Here is a 22,165-nt window from a genome sequence, read left to right on the forward strand (position 1 = left end):
TTAATATGTGATCACATATTGGCTGATCAGGGTCAGAAATAGGCCTGATCCAGCTTGAAGTACAAAGAAAAAATGACCCCTCTCCACACAAACACTCATGTGAGGGACAATTGAATAGAGATTCAAAATGCTGCCAGTTTCTTCATTCTAAGCCCCCTTCCATTTCTCTCCTGGTCAGGTGACCCAGAGTGAACCATGTGCAATCTGTCTTGTGCTTCCCGATGCACATACACATACATCAATGCCACATGAAAGCAGAAACATATACCTGTATCCACCTTGATTAAATACTCCCACATACCCATATGTATGCACCTGCCCCAATTAGGTCCTCACATATACACACAGAGGCAACATATTTTTTTCTTCTACAGAATATAATACCACTTGAAGCAATTTGTGGCAAAGAGGCTGAAAAGAATTTCTGAAACCATGCTCTGCAGGCTTTCTCTGAACTGACAGCACAACTTAGTTGCAGTAAGAAACTGGACAAAATCTATAAGGGAGTTATTGTAGTTTGCACTTCAACTGACAAAGAGGTCTACTAAACTTTAATTGAACTGGGATTGCCCTATTAGAGCATATCTAAAAACAAAAAATTGTAGGTTGTTTGAAAAGTATTGAAATGGTTTTTCACAAATGCTATTGGGAATCATAACTGATAAGCAGTGAGCAATATTTGCTCTCCCTTCCAAAGTTAGTTTTAAATATACTATTTGTAAAAAAGAATCATATGCATCATTCATAAGCTATTCAGTTCAATATGAATAAAAATGATCAAATATCAATTACTTAAGAATTCCCCTTGCAAACCAAATTAGGCTAGATGTCTGTAACCTTTATCTGAACAGTTTTTTAAAACGTTAACTTTCAATAAATTTTATCACACCCTTTTTTTTTTACAAAAATGCTAAACCCAGTTGCTTGATGTATCCTAGGCTAAATTTAGACAATCTGAGTCGGAATAAACACCCCATAAACTCAATCGGAGAGTCAGTTTGGTGTGGTTAAATTACCAGACCAGACACATGGGAGACTACGAGTTCTAGGCACAAGGCCAGTTGAGTGACCTTGGGCCAGTCACTTTCTTTCAGCCCTGGGAAGAAGGCAATGGCAAGCCTCTTCTGAAATCTTGCCGAGAAAACTAATTTTCTGTTAGTCCAGGCAGTCGCCAAGACTCCAAAGGACCAAAAAAAAAAACAAACCCACCCACAAACCCTTCAATAGGGGGCTTATTTCCTAACGAAATGCATGCCGGCGGATAGCTGTAAACATAATTGGATATTAAAACTACAAACAGATATCTCTGTAATAAAAGTTCCTCAACTAGATTTTGATTCGAAGACAGCAACATTCCGAATTGCTCTACGGTTACCATACTTCCAAAAGGTAAAGGTTCCCTTCTCGCATATGTGCTAGCTAGTCGTTCCCGACTCTAGGGGGCGGTGCTCATCTCCGTTTCAAAGCCGAAGAGCCAGCGCTGTCCGAAGACATCACCGTGGTCATGTGGCCGGCATCACTAAACGCCAAAAGTGCACGGAACGCTGTTACCTTCCCACCAAAGGTGGTCCCTATTTTTCTACTTGCATTTTTTACGTGCTTTAGAACTGCTAGGTTGACAGAAGCTGGGACAAGTACCGGGAGCTCACCCCGTTACGCGGCACTTAGGGATTCGAACCGCTGAACTGCCGACCTTCCGCTCGACAAGCTCAGCGTCTTATCAAAAGGTACGCCTTCGCCAACTCCTCCCCCTCCCGGGTCATTTGACTACAATTCCCATAATCCCAGGCAGGCTCTTCGAACCTGCCATTGCCTTTTTGTTGCCCAAAGGATTCAAAGAACTACCTCCTCTCGGACCCAGCGCCTGCCCGCTTGCCGGCAGAAGCGACCTACGGTACTCTCGCGAGGAGAAGCCACGCAGAAACAGGATCCGGCGCCGGCAGCTAGATCGGGAGTCAAGCTGTTCTGGCGCGACCTGATGATGTAATCCGAAAGAGGCGGAGCCAAGAAGAGCAGGCCAAGGGACGGGGAGGTTAGTGGACCAGTGCCCCTCCCCCCCCGCCGTTTCCCTTTAGGATTGTCCTGCTTATCCCGGTGGGGGCATATTCGGCTAGAAACCAGACAGGTTCCTCTCCATTTATGACCAAGACTTAACACCGCCCCCATTCTTTCGGGACGGACAGAATGAGGATCCTTCCCTGGACAGTGGACACCTTATTGTTGGGCGTGTAGACCCCACATTTGAGGGCACGAGTGGGGTATGGTGTTGGCTCATTTCCTTCTGATGACTTTGGAAAGGGGATGGGGGAGTGCCTTGTTTGTGGGGACTGCTTCGTGGACGCGCACTGTAGATAGGAACTTTTCCCAAACTGATGTCCCTCGTCTTTTGCATTGCAGTATCCTGATTACCAACCAACTGGAGATGTTGGGAGTTGTATTCCCACCTTTCTGAAGTGCCTGAAGTAAGTGGTGATGGATATAACCATAAGGCAGGATTCACAACAACGCAGCGTGTTTCAACTTGTCAGTTAAAGGTGTTGGGGCTGCATTTGAGCCACCAGCTAAACTTGCTGATTGTGAAATTGTTTATAAATCCTTTCCTAATAAAATCCAAGTATTATGCTAATGTGTAAATCTATAATGGGTGACCACATTTTGGAAATTGTGAAGGAGTTGGAACAACCTTCACAACCTTGGTGCTTCTAAATTACGTTGGACATTAACTTCTGTTATTTGCATAACAATTGAGGATTATGGGATTGATGTCCAACATAACTGGAAGTCATGCATATGAAATGGCCTTATGGCACATTAGTCCTGAAGAACTATATGCTAGGAGTATTATATGGATGTTGTAAATGTATTCATTGAACTCATATGCTTAATTTTGATGTAGGATGATAGATAAAACCTAAGGCTTTGTAAAAGATGTTAGCTTTGAAAAGGTAGTTTTGTTCAGGGTCATGGAGAATTGTTCTTGGAGATTTGAGGGTTGTTTTTTAACCTATGATTGCTTAATGGATAATTTAATGGAAAGTGTTATATTCAGAAATAGTGTACACTTAAATATTGGAAGCCAGCAACAGGCAAGAAGAGTCAACTTCATTCCCTGCTTTTAGCATTTTAGAGGCATCTTGGTAACCCATCTTTGTGAGATGAGCAGCAAACAAATTTAATAAAAAATAAATAAAATAAAATCATAGCTGTAAATGAGAAGAATTAATTCAGATCCATAATTAAGTTTTTGTGATACCTCTACCATATTTTTTAAAAACTTCATTGTTGCATAGACTGTTGCTAAGCAATACTAAAGGTCTCACAATGTTCAGAGGCATAGTATTGTGTATTCATTACATGTTCTATATTGGAATTATGGCATCAAAAGCAGGTTGTTTTGCTGAGACTAGCTAGCTATGGCTTGCATGCTCCAAAAAGTGATGTTTTTTCATTTCAAGGGAATCCTAGAAATAACATTCTCTAGTTTTTCTCCTAGACTATCACTCTTGCCTGACTAAAGCACTATCACCATGGTAAGTGGATGCAGGATTTTGTATCAAATCCACAACTGCAATTTCTCTTCCTTCATTCTTGAACCTCATGAGGATAGATCATTGCAACATATATAGTTACAGCTTACATTTAATAGCATTTATCCAATCCCACATGGAAATCTTATTTCACAATCAGGGCCTCTGTGGAAATTTGACTTTGCTACAAACGCATTAATAGCTGTCATGGTGCTCTGTGCTGCCAAATATGAGCTAGTCCTTAATTTGCAAGAGTACCTAGAAGCCTGTGGCTTCTTTTGTCAAAGATTGTGATGACTATAAATGAAATAATGAAAAATACTTACTAAAGGGGTGCTTCCTATTTGGCAGTTTGGGGACTGAATCTGTGGTGGTACCATTTATATAAATTAACCTACCTCAGTCTGGAGAATGTTTGTGCTCTTCAAATTGCTCAATTTACTATTAAACAACATGGCTTTGCCCTTGGTTTCTCACAGGGGGAAAGGAAAGGAGTCAACAAGTATTACCCACCTGATTTTGATCCAGCCAAGGTAAGAGGTCCATCTGGAATGTTGTAGTAGCTCAAGTTTGGGGCTGGGGGGATGGGGGTGGCATATTGGGTCATAAAAAGGAATTTAAATAAATAGGGTTTATGCAGGATAACTTCCTATTGGATGGTGTATTTACAAGCTAAGATACAGGGTCAGTATTTGAATAGTGTCAGACACTTCAATAAGATAAAATAGAATTAAATGTAAGGGTTAAAACTTTCTGGATTCTGTTTTTATGTATAGTTGTATAATTGAAACATCCACATAAGTGGAAAAGGAATTTCAGCCTTTTTGGCTCTTTTTTCTTCTTCTCATACCATAGCCAACAACACAGGCTTTTAATTGTTACCAGATATAGGTGGAAAGGTTTATGAAAGTAATATCTATGTACAAGAAGCTTAACACCGACTTTATCAATCTTGCAGCATGGCTCCCTTAACAAGTATCGCAATAGCCATCCACTGCGGGAAAGAGCTCGTAAACTGTCCCAGGGCATCCTTATCATCAGGTAAGGCCACCTAGCCACATCTGTACTTAGAGCAGGAATTCTTGGGTTGCTGGAGGCAAGAAATGTTGACTACATCCTAGTCATAGCAAGGGAACATCGGAAGTAGTTCCCTTTCTATTCTTATTGTGCTTGTTCTCCCACTAAGTAAAATTCTGAATGTTTCTGCAACATGCATAAACATGTCACTTCTTTCCCAGATTTGAGATGCCCTATAATATCTGGTGTGATGGCTGCCAGAACCACATTGGGATGGGTAAGTATGGATATATCCCTCAAACAGTCCAGCATATAAGTAGTGATTGGGAGTTACATGCAGGAGAAAAAACTATTACTGTGTGACCACCATTTAGTAGTTAATTAAAGTGATACACATACACATCACTCAATTTGATTAGATTTCCAACCAATATTTGAAATTCTCTTATAGATTTTTGACAATTTATGCAGTGTCATGTACCAACTATCTTGTAAATTTATAAAAGGTCTCTTAAGGTTATAATTCAATGTAAATTTCAACCCTATTCTCCCATTAGCCCAACTCTTTTTTACTTTTTTTGCCCATTTTATCATACAATCTTTAACTTGTTTGTCCTCTCTTTCCATTTTCAGTAAGAGTTTATAAATCCTAATAATAATATATTTATCATTTGCAGGGAGCTCTACATCAAGTTCAGTTTACCCTTTTCAAATTTATAATTGCTTTTATCTAACTTAAATCTTTCCATTAGCTGAGTGTAAGGAAACCAATAGTATGTGAAAAATTTCCAGCTCCAAGTTTTCTCATTTTTAAGTTAAACTCTCCATTCTAAAAAAAAGATCAAGTTAGTATAAGTTTTATCATTTTTGTTTAACTGTAATTTCTCTTCTAAAAAGGCTTCTTGGAGTGACAACTATAAAGAGATTTTATGAGACAGTTTTGCCTCATATCTATTCCAAATTCTCAATATGTCATGTCAAAAAATGGTTTTTGAAATCTACATTAACCTTAACTTTGTCATACCACAAATAGCTTTGTCATCCAAATGTTAAATCATACCCTTCCAATTCCAATAACCTCTTATTTCTTAAAGTCACCTACTCTTTCATCCAAACTAAACAACAAGCTTAATACAATTTCAAATATAATACTCCTAGGCTCTCTCTTTCTTTAGCATCTTGCAGGAATTTATATTTAATTCTCAGTTTCTTGCCTCGTCAAATAAATTTAGAAATATCAGTCATCAGTATAGGTACTGTCTGAAATAAAAAGAAAAACATTCTAGGTAAAACATTCAATTTCACAGAAAACCTTTCCAACAATGGCAATTGTAATTTTTCCCATCTCAGCATATCCTTTTTAAATTTTGTTCCATATCTTAACATAGTTACTGTAAAACAACATACAGTTCATATTAGTGACAGTAACCCCCAAATTTAACTTTTTCTCAGTTTTAAAACCAGATTTTTTTCATCAAAACATCTTGATTTTGTATAGTCATATTTTTAACAAATATCTTTGTTTTCTGGTTATTAATCTTAAAACCACACCAAAATCTTTTCATTTTTTCATCAAAGGTTTGATTCCTTTCATGGGAGCCTGTAAAATCAAAACCAGTTTGTCAATAAAATCTCTCAATTTTAAAAATTATTTTTTTAAAATTTTTAGGCCTATTTCTCATGTTGTCTAATGTCTATTCAAAACTTTCAAGAACCAAAACAAAAGGCACAGAGGACAATCTTATCTTGTCCCTTTCGGAATATGACATGGTTTAGTCAAATCACCATTAACTATAATTCAAGCTTTTGAGGGATGTACCGTATATATTGATTTGATTCCATGAATAAAATTCTCAGCATAGCTTAATTCTTCCAGGACTTTAAACAAGACGGACCAATTCAAATTGTCAAAAGCATCTAAAAAAATTAATGTAATTTGTTTTTCATCATTCTGTTGTAGATATTCTATTAAATACAACACAGCTCCCACATTATCTTTTTACTGCCTTGTAGGTAAAATACACATTGATCTTCATGGATAAACTTTCCTAAAAACCTTTTAGCCCGTTTGCCAGAATTGATGAGAACACTTTATAATCACTAAAGCCTCTCTTTTTATCAGCATTTCAGCCAATAGAATTGATTGATATTATTCAAATGTGTATATCCCTTTTCAATTATAACTTCAGAAAGAAATCCCCAAAAACCCCAAATTCGATTATAAATCTAGAGTGAATTAGGTAGCATTCCAGTTTATGTAATAAGAAATCAGTAGTAATCATGATGCTAAATGTAAAATGTTAAAACAGGAGGAATAGAATTCAAGGGCTTGGAGATCTGAATTCAGTTCTGGGTTGGTGGACTTGGCTTCCCTGAAACTTGTTTTGGCCAAACTTTGTTTTTCCTATATCCTCTGGACCACATGAATGAGGCATACTATCTGAGGGTTATAGTCTGACCTGTCAGCATGTTTCCAAATTTAAGGAAATTGGACTTGTTCCTAGGTGTAAGACAGGGGTCCTAAAGGCCTATTATGATGGAATGTTGGTATGGTAGTTTAAAACACATTCAGTGATTTGTTAGTAGGTTTCTAAGGAGAGTTTGTGGCCTATAAATACCTTATACAAAGGTGAGATGTCCTTTCTTCACTTTGTTTCTGCAGGTGTTCGCTATAATGCGGAGAAGAAGAAGGTCGGTAATTATTACACAACTCCTATTTTCAGGTGGGTGCTCTGAAGACAGAAGAGACTATTGTCATTGATCATTTGGTGGACAGTGCCCTAGTGGGGAGTTGGAAAAGATCAGTCCAGCAGATGAAAAAGACTGCTGGTCAGGCTATATTATTCTGTGCTAGCATTTTTCACTTAACTTTCTCAATGGTAATTCAAGAAAGGGCAAATTCTTATAACCTAGCTAATTTATGCAGTTCTGCATGGTTTGCTTTGTGATATGTAAATCCACATCTATTAAACATACAAGAAGCACCAAACTGCATCCCAGAGCCAAATCTTGCTCAGTCTCCATCTAGTAACCAAAATGTCACAATGTACTGCTGGAGTGTACTTTGAGGCCATTTCTAAATCCACAATTTCTTAAAACGTTGAGTTCTGGCTGCTGAATTCTTTTAGATTGTGTGGTCAGTAATCCAGAACAAAGACAGATCTCCTTGGGGCTTGCATGAGAAAAGAGATATTTGGTGCTTCTGGCATTCATAGCCTCAGACCTGGTGTCCTCATTCCCCTCTTGCTGCATTGCATTTGGCTTTATAGGTTCCGTATGAAGTGCCACCTTTGCCCCAACTACATTGAGATGCAGACTGATCCTGCCAGTTGTGACTATGTCATTGTCAGTGGTGCCCGGCGCAAGGAAGAGCGCTGGGATGCTGAAGCTAGTGAACAAGTAGTGGCCACAGGTGAGTTTTGGGACCAGTAGCATCCTTGAGTATTCCTTTAACTGGGCCTGGCTTGATGTATGCGTCTGATTCTTAGCCCACGAGGAAAAGCAGAAGCTGGAGACAGATCCTATGTATCGATTGGAGCATGGCACACAGGATCAGAGCAAGCTTCAGCGAGCTCTCCCTACTCTCCAGAATATTCAGGAGGCTCAAAGTGCCTGGAAGGATGATTTCGCGCTCAACAGCCTTCTTCGGCGGAAATTCAGGGTAAATGATGGGAAGTTACAGTAGAGGAAGGGACAAGGATTCCTTTGAATATTCCTAGAATTATGTTTCTAAAGTTCAGCAAATTAAAACAGAATAGAAGAACTGCAATTGCATTTCAAGTCATAATACATTTTTCTTTTTAAAAAATCTGATAAACTTTTCATTTATCATTTGTCATTTCCCATTATGATTGTACATCTCATTTTTTTAAAAAAGGATTGTTTCTGTATTCATCGTTCTTCCATCTTCCTCTATTCTGTTTCTCCTTTCAAAAGCTTTAAAAACGAATTCCATATTTTTATTTTCTATGGAGCACTTTTTCTTCATTTGTAATAGAAGTATAATAGAAGTATTTTCAAATTCAGGGTAGCAGGATTTTATGTTATGCTATTATATTGTTCTATTACATAAGCCACTTATATAACAACCAAATTTTATATAGAAAGTCATAATGTAGTAACTAGATAACCAAGCTAAAGACTGAAAAGGAATATATTGGATTAAAGTTGTGGACTTGTTCTTACTTTAATTTTCTTAAGCTTCTTTGGGATAGCTGGGCTCTTTGGAGGTAGTATTTAAAAAGCTGTCACTTTTATCCTGTATTGTATTTTTCAAACCTGTTTTCTCTTTGGCCTATGCTTTTTTTTTTCCTCTCCTGTTCCAGCTTCATGGCAATAGTAGGTGTGCCTCATATGTCGTGCTGCTTCTGTCCTTTTTCCCTTCTCATAGGAAGAGAAGAAAGTTCTGCAAGAAGAAGAGAAAAAAGACCTTGCTTTGCAGGCAAGAGCAAATTTAAGCATACCACTTGTGCAGGAAGCTGAAGAAGATCGGCATCTGGCAGCGCTCCTCAAGTACCAGAGCCTTGATTGTACGTAAAGGGGTCTTTGCAGGGGGAAGGGTGTGGGGCTCAAGGATGGAACTTTCTCATAGAAGAAAGTGTGCTTGACAAAGTGTCTCATTTGGTTGGCTGCACTGTAGGAGTTGCTTTTAAGAGGTGGGTTTGGATTGCTGCCCCCACATTCCAAACAGCGCTTCTTAATCTCCTTTATTATATAAGGGTAATGCAAATACTAATTTTAACAAGACATACTGTATATTTTGCTGGTTAATTGACTCTACACCTTTGCTGCCGTGAGTGTAATTTTTAATAATTGCTGAATTTCTGTTATCTTCCTCCATGCAATGATTATTTTTAGGACTTTTCCCTATAGAGGTGGGAAACTGCTCACCCTATATCCTGAATACAGAAATATACTAATAGAATGAGCTGAGTTTCATAACTAGACCTCAGTTAGTCCTATTTTCTGTCATTGTAACATGCTTACTTCTTCCTTTTCAGCCTATGAAGACAAACAGAAACAAAAACGCAATGAGATTGTGGATCGCCCATGGTTCTCAAGTTCCAAAACCAATGACACCATGAAAAAGTTGGCATTTGTTGGGAAATCACCATCTAGCAAATCCTTTGTACCTCTCAACAGCCTGGGTGTCGTGTGTCGGAAATCCAGGGATACCAAGCAAACTTCCAGTGAAGGAGAGAGCAACACATCTGATGCCCCAGCACAAGTCAACAGGCAGGACAGCAGAACAAGTGAAATGCTCTTTGACTCTTCGGCTAGGCCTTCAGGAGGCTCCCAAATGGCTGAGGGGAGCCCTCCCTCTAGTTTTGCTACTTCTCTGGTTGCAGATTATTCAGATTCTGCATCTGGTTCAGAAGCTGAACTTTGAACCGAGTTTATGGATAGAGAGAAAATATGGCCGGAAATGATGTGCAAATCAGTGTCTTTTTTTCCTCCAAACAACAAAAGTACTTTTTGGAGTTGGTACATGAAGCAGTTGGAATATGTGAATAGAAGTGTGTGTGAGTCTATGTGTGTGTGTGTGAGAGAGAGAGAGAGAGAGAGAAGAGAGCGCATTCCATGGCTAACTACGTTTTGCTATCTTTTCTTATATCGTCTGCACTTGTTCTCCAATTATTTAAACATCAGCCCATTGTTTTGTCCCAAGTATCATAAAATAAATAGTGCTATCTCCTTAGCCTTTCTTCTTTGTTGTGCCCAGAATATAACAGTTATATGCTATTAATTATAAGAACTGTGTGTTCCAGGAAGGAGGAAAGAAAGATAAAATGAAAGATCACCTAGATAAGTGTTTCATAAACTTTTTTGCACTCAGCTTTTATTTGTTTGGGTTATATTGGTATTTATCATATTGAAAATTTCATGTAACAGTTTAATTGGGTTTATACAGTAAGCTTATTTCGTTTTAGCCAGGGTGGATAGAAATTACTATCCACTAAAATCCAGTAATTTTTAAAAAAATTACTTTTTTAAAAAAAGTAAAAAAAAATTGATTTTCTAAAATTTAAATTGGATTTTTATTTTTATCAAATTTATTTTAATAAAATACTTTTGGAGTAAAAATCTTATTTCAACATAGTTTTCTATTTAAGATACATTAATAATTTCAAATTTATTCAGCATCAAATGAGCTTAGATATGTAGCATGAGGCTGTATATTCTGCAATACTGGGACTCTCAGTGGTGCTGCTGTGGGATAAAGATGACAGTTGCTCTTTAAAAAACATAATTTAAATTGAATTGATTTAAATCAAGCCTTTTTACTAGTGATTTAAATCATGATTTAAATCATGATTTAAATCGACTTGATTTAAATCAAATCCACCCTGGTTTTAGCATAATCATATTTGTAAAGGACAGCCTTCTACAGCAGAGTTGTACTACTGTGTTTCCCTGAAAATAAGCCGTCCCCAAAAATATTTAACCGCATGCTTTACTTTTTACTTTTTACTTTTATTATATTTATATACCGCCCTTCTCCTGGAGGACTCAGGGCGTGAACAGCCATGGTAAAAACAGTATACAAGACAAAAATTTAAAAACTTATTAAAATAATTCAATCACTGGCCAAATTTAAAACACCCAGCTAAAATCGTTATTTTAGCGCAGCTGGTCCCCGCCATTTCCTTTGGTTAGGGTTAGGGAGACAGAGCTGGAAATCAGGTAAGACGGCAAGTGGAGCCCCGTCTTGCTCCATGCACCCCAAAATAATACCTCCCCGAAAATAAGGTCAAGTGCTTATTTCAGGGTTCAAAAAAATATAAGACAGGATCTTATTTTCGGGGAAACACGGTAGTAACTTAATGAACACATGCATGTGTTTTTTCTAGCAGGAATATGGAAATGTTTCCCTTCTGGCAATTTTTTTTTTTTTTTTTACTTCTGAGGGTCTGGGATATGTTGGAAAATTTCCATTCTAGTACTAATCAAACTGTTTGAGTGCTCGGCCCAGCAAACCAAACCGATGCTGACTTCAGTTGAGATGATGTTTGTAAACCATGGTTAAAAACTTCCTGTATATTACAGATACCACTTCACTGATCCAGATTGACTGCTATTTGGAAACAACTAAAAAACATGCTGAAGTTATAGCATAGCAGCTTTCTAAGCAGCTTTCTAGTTATTTGATTTAAATTTTTATTATAAAATAAAATACTTTTATTATAAAAGCTATCCATATTTTTCAATGAAATACAAAGGAACCATCCTGCTAAACTCTAAGCCTGTGATTGTGAACCTATGGCACGCATGCCACAGGTGGCATGCAGAGCCATATCAGTGGGCACGTTGCCCTAGCTCAGCTGATTTTTGGGCCTTCCAGGTCCACCAGAAGTTGGGAAAAAGGCTATTTCTGGCCTCCGGAGGTGTGTGGAAGGCCGTTTTCACCCTCCCCAGGGTCCTAGAAAGCCTCTGGAGCCTGGGGAGGGCGAAAAAACAGGCCTACTGGGACCACCGTGCCATTGCATGCCAAAAGCGGGAAGAGTGCAGGGGTGTCACGTGCACATGTGCGGGGAGGCAGGCGGGGCGCACTGAATTATGGGTGTGGGGACGTGTGGCCGGGACCCCCGCAAACCCCCGCTTTTGGCACACGATAGCAAAAAGGTTAGCCATCACTGCTCTAAGCAATTAAAAAAAAACACTTGTAGACCTATAAGGGTGAGCTCTCCCCCAAGTTTTTACAGTTCATCTAAAGACATCTTCAGAGATTACAACAATTTAGATCTGAAAAAGATGGTTGGAAAGCCATCTGTAAATTGCATCTGATGAAATGAATTGCAATTCAGGAATGTTTATGCCTTTTAATAAAAATTTTTAAGTCGGAAAAGGCCTGCCAGACTCCTAAGCTGAAAGAGCAATTCTTATGTTCCTGTTCAAGCTTCACAAGAGCCAAATACAATACTGAACATAACTAGGACTGCCATTCAGACTAGGATGGTTTGATGGTCAATCAGGTAAGATATTGCATATGTCTGATAACTGGATCATGGAAGATACTCTGACGGTACAAAGAAAAACTCAAGAAGTTCTCTGTCACATGCCTATTACTGGCAAAGGAATCATTAATCAGGATTAAGCATCTTCAAGGGATCTTAAACTGGGCAAAAAGCCTCGCTCACTGGAAAAAGTTAAAATTTTAGGAGATACCAATAGCATTTTTAATAGAACTGCTAGTGCATCCTCTGTCCAATCAGCCTGAATTCTTACATAGTCAAGGGGAAAAGTGTTTGACCTTTTTCACTGAACTCAACGTTGGAAATGTTACACCTGCATTCTCAGTAGCATTCTGCTTTAATTATAAGCCACATGATCATTTTAAAGAAGTGGTATAAATCTGATTTTGTCTGCTTGACTGAGGGATGAGTATTTTTTCTTCTTGATCAGCAAACAGTTCTGCACCGCAGGTAAGAGCAATCTCTAGGAGGATAGAGAACTGAGGATAGAGAACTGATGCACTGGTTCTCTAGCTCTCCCTGGATTAGAATAGTTAGTGCAGACATGGAATTAATCATGTCAGACCAGAAACAAGAACTTTCCATAAATAGCAATGTTAATTCGTGTTGACACTATTATTTCAACCTTGCCAAAGGGCTTAAATCCAATAGAGGCGTTCCAGCTAGAAAACAAAGAGGCTGCCCAGAAATGAAACTCAATTCGTGTAAAAAACCTGCCGTTTCTCTGGGCGAAGTGACAACTGCAGTAACGTGGTCGTTTAGCCACGGGATCTAACGCAACACTTCTGGGAAAAGAAGCAAATCACGTCTCCCACAACCAAATTGTCCTCCTATGACCCTTATGGGTTAGCCACGAACAAATAATGGTTTGGTAGTTGTGGCCCACTAACGGTTGCTTTTGTTGCCGTCGGCATCGACCCCCTTCCAAGTCGCCAATCAAAAAGCAAATGCTTTTGCAAACACCAATGCAAAGCACTGTCGCTTTTGCTCCCAACTTCGCGGCTGCGCCTAAACAGCTAAACTCTTTGGCGGCGGCAGCGACGCTTTCTATCCCAGCAGCGCTTGGGCAGTTCCGGCTCTGCTTCTCCGTTGAGTTCTCGTGAGTGGGGGAGAGGTGGACGAGCCGGACGGGAGGCGGAGAAATCACTGGGATCGATGGCTCAGGGCAAGCAGAAATTCAAGGCGCGCAAGACGGCCGCTGCGGGGAAGAAGGCGGCTGCTGTTGCCCGCGGACCTCGCAAAGGAGGTATACCTGGGAAAAGGCGCCGAGGGGAGGGGGAGGGAGAGATGGGGGGGCGGCTGGACTGGTAGCGCTAGCCTTGCTTCGTCCGTAAACAGGACGGAGGCTGAGAGTCACCCATCTTTCTTTTGGTTCGTAGGAAGAGCGGGGTTTTTATACCAGGGCTCTCCAACCTTGGCAACTTTAAGACTTGCGGACTTCAACTCCCAGAATTCCTCAGCCAGCAAAGCAAAGCTGGTTGAGGAATTCTGGGAGTTGAAGTCCACAAGTCTTAAAGTTGCCAAGGTTGGAGAGCCCTGTTTTATACACTCTGGTTAAGCAAAATCTAGGTAGGATAAGGGTGAGGTGGAGCTTCAGAGTGTTTCACTTGGACATGTTTCGGTTTTATTGCAGCACTCTGTGGCTGTGACTGTGGTGGTAATAAACTTTGTGTCAGCAATGTTACCATCTAGGTAGGGTGAAATCCAGCAGGTTCTGGAGAACCCTTAGCGGAAATTTTGAGCAGTTCAGAGAACTGGCAAATACCACCCCTGTCTGGCCCCAGAGTGGGGTGGGAATGTTGCAATATCCTTCCCCTAGGAGTGGGGTGGGAATGGAGATTTTGCAGTATCCTTCCCCTGCCATGCTCACCAAGCCATGCCCACCAAACCACACCATGCCCACTAAGCCAGCCCACAGAACCGGTAGTAAAAAAAATTGGCTTTCACCACTGATCTCGGTTCTAATCGATGAACGAATAGCAGTCAGGCACAGCCCTCATCGTCATTGGGGTCGTCTCAGTATTTATGGAATGCCTGAAAGTTTGTTGCAGCTATAAGCTATACCCTGATCTTCAGAAAGCCCCTTTACTTCCTTGAGGCTTCAGTTTAAGCACTTCTTGGGAGTGAAAGTTGTGACAGAGGCAAGGCAGATAGACGCATCTTTGAGATGCGCTTTACTGTAGGGCAGTATTCCTCAAATCGGGCAACTTTAAGAGGTGTGGACTACAACTCCCAGAATTCTCCAGCCATGTATGCCTGGCTAGGGAATTCTGGAAGTTGGTCCATGCGTCTTAAAACTGCCCAGTTTGAGAAAGACTGCTTTAGTGCATCAAAGATAATGCATTTTATTTAGGCAGGTTGTGGATAATCCACGTACCCCTCAGGCTTCATATTCTTAGGTAGGACTGGGTTCAGATCCCTGCAGTTATGAAGTTCTCTTTGGTTCACTTGCTGTCTCTAAGCTTCATTACCTTAAAGATTGCTCTAAAAGGGGATGTGGGGCAACCATCATACACAGTGCTTGAAGCTGTTTAAGGGTAACACAAAAAACAAAGTGTTGTGGAATTGAAGCAGAGAAGTAGCCTGCTTAGTCAGCACAGTTACTGTATTTTTAAAAACAGCTTTGAGGGGTCTTTGGTGCTGTAGGAGCTTGGTTTCATCACCTAAACTAGTCTGTTACCTAGTTTGAATAATGAAACGTCTGCAAGAAAATAATCAAGCTCAGAGAGCACCGAGGACCCATCATTTCAGCCCTGAGCTACAGAAGTTCTCCTTTATTGACACCAACTTTGCAAGTTTGCATGATCCTTAGGGCTGTTATGGAAGCTTTCTAAACACAACCTTTGCAAACACTCTTCCATTTATTCATTTGGTTTTTAAAAAATACTTTGAACAACAACAGTGGTTGTGTAGCACACAGTGTGCTAAAGAGCTTTTTCAGAGTGGCAGTAAGAACATGTGTTGGACAGATTGTACCCTAAACACCATCCACTCCCCCAATCTGGTGCTCTCCAGATGCGGTTGGATTCCTTCACAGACTGCAAAATATGGGAAATAAGTTTTCCATACCTGGAAGGCACCATGTTGTGGAAATCTAACAAATGTAATAGCAATTACATGTAATGTAGTTTTTTTCATGAAACATTGATGCAAGAACAAAATATATATTAATTATTTGGTTCCTCTCAACAGGTCGTGTAATTGCGCCGAAGAAAACCCGTGTGATCCAGCAACAGAAAGTGAAAAAGGTGTTTTGTCTCTCATTCTCAGCCCTTTGTCCACCAATAATTGCCTTCGTTGGCACAGATTTTGTTTTTCCTGCAAATCTATGAATGTGACATAATTCATATTTGTATCCTTTTTTTAACTTAAATAGCTTAGCCTGTTATCTATGGTCTGGTAACTACTGCACAAGTGTAGCTCTGGAAGACGGTTCAAAACTTGTGGTGCATACAAAATTGGCAGAATTTTTAATTAGACAGCTGACTATGAAGATGTCTGTAGAACTTCATTAACTGTCTTTTTGTTTGTCAATACAATTTAAAGTGCTGGTGCAGTTTTTCAGACCCCATATGGGTACTGAAAAGGAGTACTGTATTTACTCCCATAGTAACTTGCATACATGTTAAAAACATGCTGATGCTCCTGGTAGGTGCAGTCTAGTCTTTTAATATATAGGTACCAGAAGCCAAATTTATTTTATTTATTTATTATCAAATTTATAGACCGCCCTTCTCCCGAAGGACTCAGGGCGGTGTACAGCCAAAGTAAAAAACGTAGATTCAAACATTAAAAACAATTTAAATATATATATATAAATTTGGCCCCAAAGTTAAAAAACAATAACAAAACATATTAAAAACATTTAAATGGAGTCTTTTGTCTGGCCTCTATTCAAAATCATACTTCGTAACACCAGCAAATATGAAGATATTGCTATTGTGTAATATCCAAGGTCAGCTGTATGAAGAACTGTCACTTTGCCTAATGACAGAGCTGGATTTGATGATGTATGAAGGGTTTTTCCACTCAAGTACATTGTCTACAAAACTTTCTTCCCAGGGTGCTTTCCTGGTCTTAAATTTCTGACATTAGGAAAACCTTTTTCAAAAATCCTTGGAAATATAAATATTTTTGGATTCAGATTGCTATTTTCCTTTTTGTTTAATGTTACTCTGCTGATTTAATGTGTATTTTATGAAGGACAACCAAATAATACAAAAAGATCCTGCTTCATAGGGAGTTGAAAAGTACCTTTGTTCATAAATCTAGCAAGACACTTGAACATAAATAACATTTATTCCTTAATTGTCATGAGTTGCCTAACTGTCATTCTATAAACTGGGCCTTTCTCTCTTCCTTTCTCTGCAGAATCTGGAGGTTACCATCCGTAAGAAGATTGAGCATGAGGTGGTAATGAAGGCCAGCACTAAGTTAGCCAAGAAACTTAGTTTGTTGAAGGCCCCCAAAGTGGAAACAAAGAAAGATCCAGGCCACTCTAGCAAGTCTTAACAATGTTTCATGGACTGAAATTGGTGATTGTGGCCTGCAATACATTTCAGCTTGACTGTGTCCATGGTATCTGTGATTTTGTTGGGTGATCATCTAGTGCAGAGGTGTTAAACTCAAGTATCTGGCCCGCGGGGTGCTTAAATCTGGCCCATGGGTCGGCTGGAAATATGAAAGGATCAGCCTGCTGTGCCTCTGCCAGCTAAAATGGGCTGTGTTTTCGGCCAGCAGAGTGCTGCTGGAGGCCGGGGAGGCCGAAAACAGGGCAGAAGGGGCCATGGGCGGCTCCCTCACACTCCGTTTTGGCCGGCAGAGTACTGCAGACAGCATTTGTCCCGTCTCCTCTCCCCTCTCCCCCAGCCCACAGAGGAGAACTACAATGCCGATCCAGCCCTTGAAGAAATCCAGTTTGACATCCCTGATCTAGTGTGTTACATGTTTCAGTTGGAAGAGATAAAGAGTTTTCTTCTACATAAGAATCCACCTGGTTAGTTCCTTGCCTGATACTGGATTGTGGGCTAATACAATAGGTATTAGATTCCTTTCCAACTTGACTTACTCTAGTTTCAAGTTTTCCTCCTTTGTTTTGGGGTTTATGATTTCAGTGAAAGTTACTTCACTTTCATTCTAGTGTGACCTGGACCAGATTTGCTACTGGCTTAATTGTGTTAGAGCAGAAAGAAGGATCTCATATGAGTATCCAGTGGGGTAGCATAATAACTCATGAGTTATTACCTGATGATTATCTGTTGATAATCTGCTTTAGTTTAGGGCTAGGGCAGCATGTTTCTAATTGGCCCTTGGTCATATGGCACTAGGAAGTATGATGTTCACACCAAAGAAGGGCCACTAGATTCCATTAACCTGCTGGAAATGAAACACTGGTCTATTCATATGATCTAAATTCTGCAAAACAGAGGTTTAGGTTCATTCATATTGTCTTACAGCAGGGGTGGGCAAATATGGCCCCTTTATGATCTGTGGACTTCAACTTCCAGAATTCTTGAGCCAGCTTGGCTGTCTCAGGAATTCTGGGAGTTGAAGTCCACAGGTTGTAAAAGGGCCACATTTCCCACCCCTGCAGGTACTTAGAACTGACATACAGGCTATTACAGAACCACAAAATTTAGTGTATTTACATCAGGCATGCATTCGCATCTCTGTGTTCAGTTTTGAACATAGGAGCAGAAATTGCAAAAGCTCTCGTCTCTTTGCTTTCACCTGTTGCCTTCTAATCACTATACCATACGCATGATGCTTTTCTGCTTGCTGATTCTTGTCCTATTTATCTCATCCCACATCTGCTTATTATAGTTGAACCCTCCTGCCCCCACAAATTGCATAGATAGATTTAATAAACTACAGTGAAGTCAGAATGATGGCATGTGTGCACTGGCATCATCCTGCAGTTGCTCACATTTCATACTTGTGTCACATTGTCTGAGGCAAGTAACAAATTGTGATTTTGATATGATATCGTTAGCATTACACACATGTCATTCTTTGCCTCCTTCCTGCAGATATCCAAATTAGTTCAATAGTGCAAGCTGTTAATCTTTCAGTATATTTTATCACACTTTAAAGTACTCTAGAGAATAACTGAGAACTATGGTGTCTTTTCTAATCAGGAATCCACCCCTCTCCTTTTTAAAGAAGTTTAATTGCTGCAAATGTTTGCTTATAAGTAAACTTTGCCTGTGTTAAAAAAGTAATCTAGGAAGTACATTCTTAATTAGGTAAATATATTTAAACTGTACTAAACTGTCGATTATTCTGTACTTTGGTTAATTACATGCTTACCAAATTAAAAGATTTAAAGAATGTATAAATCTCCTAAAGTGAGTATAACAGAATATTTTTATCATGGTCACTGACAAAATAAAAACACTTTAACACTTTAAGCAAAAAAAACACATTAAAAATTGGTGGGGCTTCATGAAATTGGTGGGGCAATTTTGGAAGTCCTATCTGGAAGAAAGCTTCAGACACCCTCTTGTATTAATTGAAAGTAGAGAAAAATAGTTCTTTTTTTTTTTGGCATGTGCACTTTTTTTATGGGTGTTTTCTTATCCTGTTTTCCACTGTCACCAAGCAACAGGTCAGTAAAGATGCTGTATGCCTTGAAAAAATTGGGTGTGCGACATTCGCCATGTGGCTGATGGTTGTAATGCCTGGGGTTTTTATATTGCCTTGCATTTGAGGCTTGTGTCATAATAAAAAGTGGAGGGGATTATGAAATGAGAGAGGAAATAAAAAGAGAAAACCCAGTTTTGGTCTGGAGATAATCAAAATTTTGTAATGGTCAAATTTTGTGCATCGTAGGGAAAGGAGAAGTTTATATGTGATGGCGAATGTAGCACACCCAATTTTTTCAAGGCATACAGCATCTTTACTGACCTGTTGCTTGGTGAAGCCTGGTCAATTCTGTCAAGAAGAAAGGGACTCTGAGATGCAGAAATGTTTTTGTATTTCAAAAATAATGTTTAGAGCAAAGAAAATATTTATTTGATTATACAGGTAATAACAGCTGCAAGGATAGTTTATACACAACATTGAAAAGCAGAGAAAATACCTTTGGAAGGAGAAGTAATTAAAAAAAAATTAGATTGTGCAAAAATGAATAGATTGACTTTGATGATTAAAGAAAGAGAAGATTCAGAATACTTTAAGATATGGAATCAATTCTACTATTGGTTAAAAAAGAGAAGTAAGTAAACAAATTAATAGTTATGTATAAAAATGCTATAATCAAAATATTTTGTTAGTGATGAATTGTTATAATTGATTGGATGAGAATGAAGACAGAAGAAATAACAAAAAGAAGAACAATTGGAGACAACACCGAGATGTCACATGGAAGGAATGACTGATGTATTAAATGTCTGTTTAAAAAATAAAAAAAAAATTAATAAAAAAACTAATGTTTAGAGGCTAGCAGAAACCAGTTTCAAAGAGGACTGGAGCAGGAAAGGGTATGAAAATTGACCTTCCCCATCTTGCTAACTAGGAAATTCTGGGAGTCCATATCTCCTAAAATGGTCAGGTTTGAAAAATACTGCTTTAAATCTTTTGGACAATGCTGGCTGGGAATTTTGGAAGCTGAAGTTCAGCACACCTGAAAAGTACTATTTGGGAAAGTTATTTCAATCAATATTTCACCAATATCTTGGTATCCTCAAGATATTGGTGATGTGTCTCTACCACTGTTAAAAAAAAAAGTTGTAGTTCAACACAACTGACAAGCTGTAGGTTGAAGAGGCTAGTGAGTAAAGCAGCAAATAGACACATGGGGAAATGGCTGCATCAAGATTTGCTTCTGGCAGTGCAGACTTCCCATATATTGAGTTCCTTCTGAACCTCCAATACAAGTCTACATAGAGTACACTACATGTGCAATCTTAAACTGGTAGAAAAATTGCTTTGATAGGGGATCTTTTGGGATACGTATCTCTAATGTTCTATGGCTTTAGAGATGGTAGTGAAAATGGATCCACTGATGTACTTTTGAAGAAAACCAAAATTCCTTTTACTTCTCTGTCCTATGGTGGAAAATCAATACCTGAAATACAGACAAGTTCTTGCTGTAGTGTGTTTTGGAACAAATAAATAAATAAATAAACAAATAAACAAATAAACTTTATAGGCATTGTATGTGTATACACAGTGAACGAAATTCACTTAACACCCAAAGATCAGGTCCAACACACATAATCCCCAAACACACTCCCACCCACCACAATTCCCCACCCCTAAACCACCCAAACATCCACACAACAGACCAAGTAATACCCAAATGTCCTGTGCAGACAGTTCTTAACTAGATTTCTTTTAAAAATTGTGAAATAAATAGCTGAAGCCTGTCCGATTTAAATTCAGAAGCAGATCTGGAGAAGCATTTCCTAGCAGGTCATTTTATTAGTTTGCGCCAGAATTTTCTACTTAATTTAGTAGCAATTGTCCAAGCTTTGGGGTAGTAGACGTCCTTCGGAATGCCTAATCAAAATCTAAGGTTTTTTTTTTTTATTGAAAAGTTTTACAAAAAGAAAAAAAAAATTCCCCCCAATATTCCCCCCACCCTTTCCCTCCCCTCATTCCACCCTCCCCCCCAGACTTCCCAGAGCAAAATACAAGGTATTTCAATTAACAATCATAAGCTAAATTAACCTATCTATCCTTAGACTACCAAATCCCCCCCTGAAGCCTTAACTCCACTATAGATAACATAATACTTCTAGTACTTAGCATTCATTCATAAGCTATTTGATATTTTCTTGACGGATACTTATTTTGAATATAATCAATCCATCTTCTCCATTCCAATGCGTATCTTTCTTGTATATAGTCCTTTAAATATGCTGAAATTTTTGCCATTTCTGCTAAATTCGTTACTTTCAGTATCCACTCTTCAATAGTAGGCAAAGAGTCCTTCTTCCAGTATTGCGCTACCAACAGTCTGGCTGCTGATATGAAGTTCAAAATCAATTTAGTCTCTGATACTGTACAATCCGTCATTATGCCCAATAAGAACAATTGAGGAGTAAATTTCAACCTTTTTTTCAGAATGTTCTGCATCACCCACCAAATTTTTATCCAAAATGCCTTGATTTTCTTACAAGTCCACCATATATGATAATAAGTTGCATCATCACATTCACATCTCCAACATTTAGCTTGCAAATTCGAGTACATACATGATAATTTCTTAGGATCTAAATGCCATCTATAAAACATTTTATAAAAATTCTCTCTCAAATTTTGTGCTTGCGTAAATTTAACATTTCTAACCCAAATCTTTTCCCATGTTTCCATCATCACTGGTTCCTGAAAATTTTGTGCCCATTTTATCATACAATCCTTAACCAATTCCGTTTCTGAATCTATTTCCAATAAAGCATTATACAACCTTTTAATATGTATCTGACTTTGATCTCTAATCTGTTTCACCAGATTTTCTCATTTTGCATAACACCAATTTTTTGGTCTTCCCTCCATCTAGCTTGAAGCTGACCATACTGAAACCAAGTATAAATTATCCCTTCTTCTTTTAATACATCTAAAGATTTCAATTGCAGTTTACCCCTTTCCAAAAAAAGCTCTTTATAAGTAATCACCTCTGTTTTTTGCTCTATACTTATATTT

At 38.8% G+C, this 22,165-nt stretch overlaps 2 protein-coding genes across 4 annotated transcripts; both read left to right on the forward strand.

The window, feature by feature from the left end:
• Positions 1-1,948: 1,948 nt before the first annotated feature.
• On the forward strand, positions 1,949-10,242 carry YJU2B (YJU2 splicing factor homolog B). 3 transcript variants are annotated; one of them, XM_070935239.1, is made up of 11 exons: positions 1,949-2,032; positions 2,398-2,462; positions 3,494-3,530; positions 4,007-4,060; positions 4,486-4,568; positions 4,766-4,821; positions 7,207-7,267; positions 7,814-7,956; positions 8,033-8,205; positions 8,935-9,073; positions 9,545-10,242. In XM_070935239.1, exons 3-11 carry the CDS (start codon positions 3,528-3,530, stop codon positions 9,931-9,933), a joined length of 1,101 nt encoding a protein of 366 aa, XP_070791340.1. In that variant the 5' UTR covers positions 1,949-2,032; positions 2,398-2,462; positions 3,494-3,527; the 3' UTR covers positions 9,934-10,242. The 3 variants fall into 3 exon arrangements, with proteins under 3 accessions (XP_070791340.1, XP_070791341.1, XP_070791339.1); XM_070935240.1 differs by lacking the exon at positions 1,949-2,032 and adding an exon at positions 2,094-2,258 and having other exon boundaries at positions 3,482-3,530; XM_070935238.1 differs by lacking the exon at positions 1,949-2,032 and adding an exon at positions 2,094-2,258.
• A 3,330-nt stretch (positions 10,243-13,572) lies between these two features.
• Positions 13,573-17,089, forward strand: CUNH19orf53 (chromosome unknown C19orf53 homolog). Its single transcript, XM_070935241.1, has 3 exons — positions 13,573-13,763; positions 15,710-15,765; positions 16,889-17,089. Exons 1-3 carry the CDS (start codon positions 13,673-13,675, stop codon positions 17,027-17,029), a joined length of 288 nt encoding a protein of 95 aa, XP_070791342.1. The 5' UTR covers positions 13,573-13,672; the 3' UTR covers positions 17,030-17,089.
• The last annotated feature ends 5,076 nt before the right edge of the window (positions 17,090-22,165 follow it).

This window comes from Pituophis catenifer, unplaced genomic scaffold, assembly GCF_029215685.1.
Source record: "Pituophis catenifer annectens isolate HBS135680 unplaced genomic scaffold, rPitCat1.0.hap2 SCAF_2, whole genome shotgun sequence".
Lineage (NCBI taxonomy): Eukaryota > Metazoa > Chordata > Lepidosauria > Squamata > Colubridae > Pituophis > Pituophis catenifer.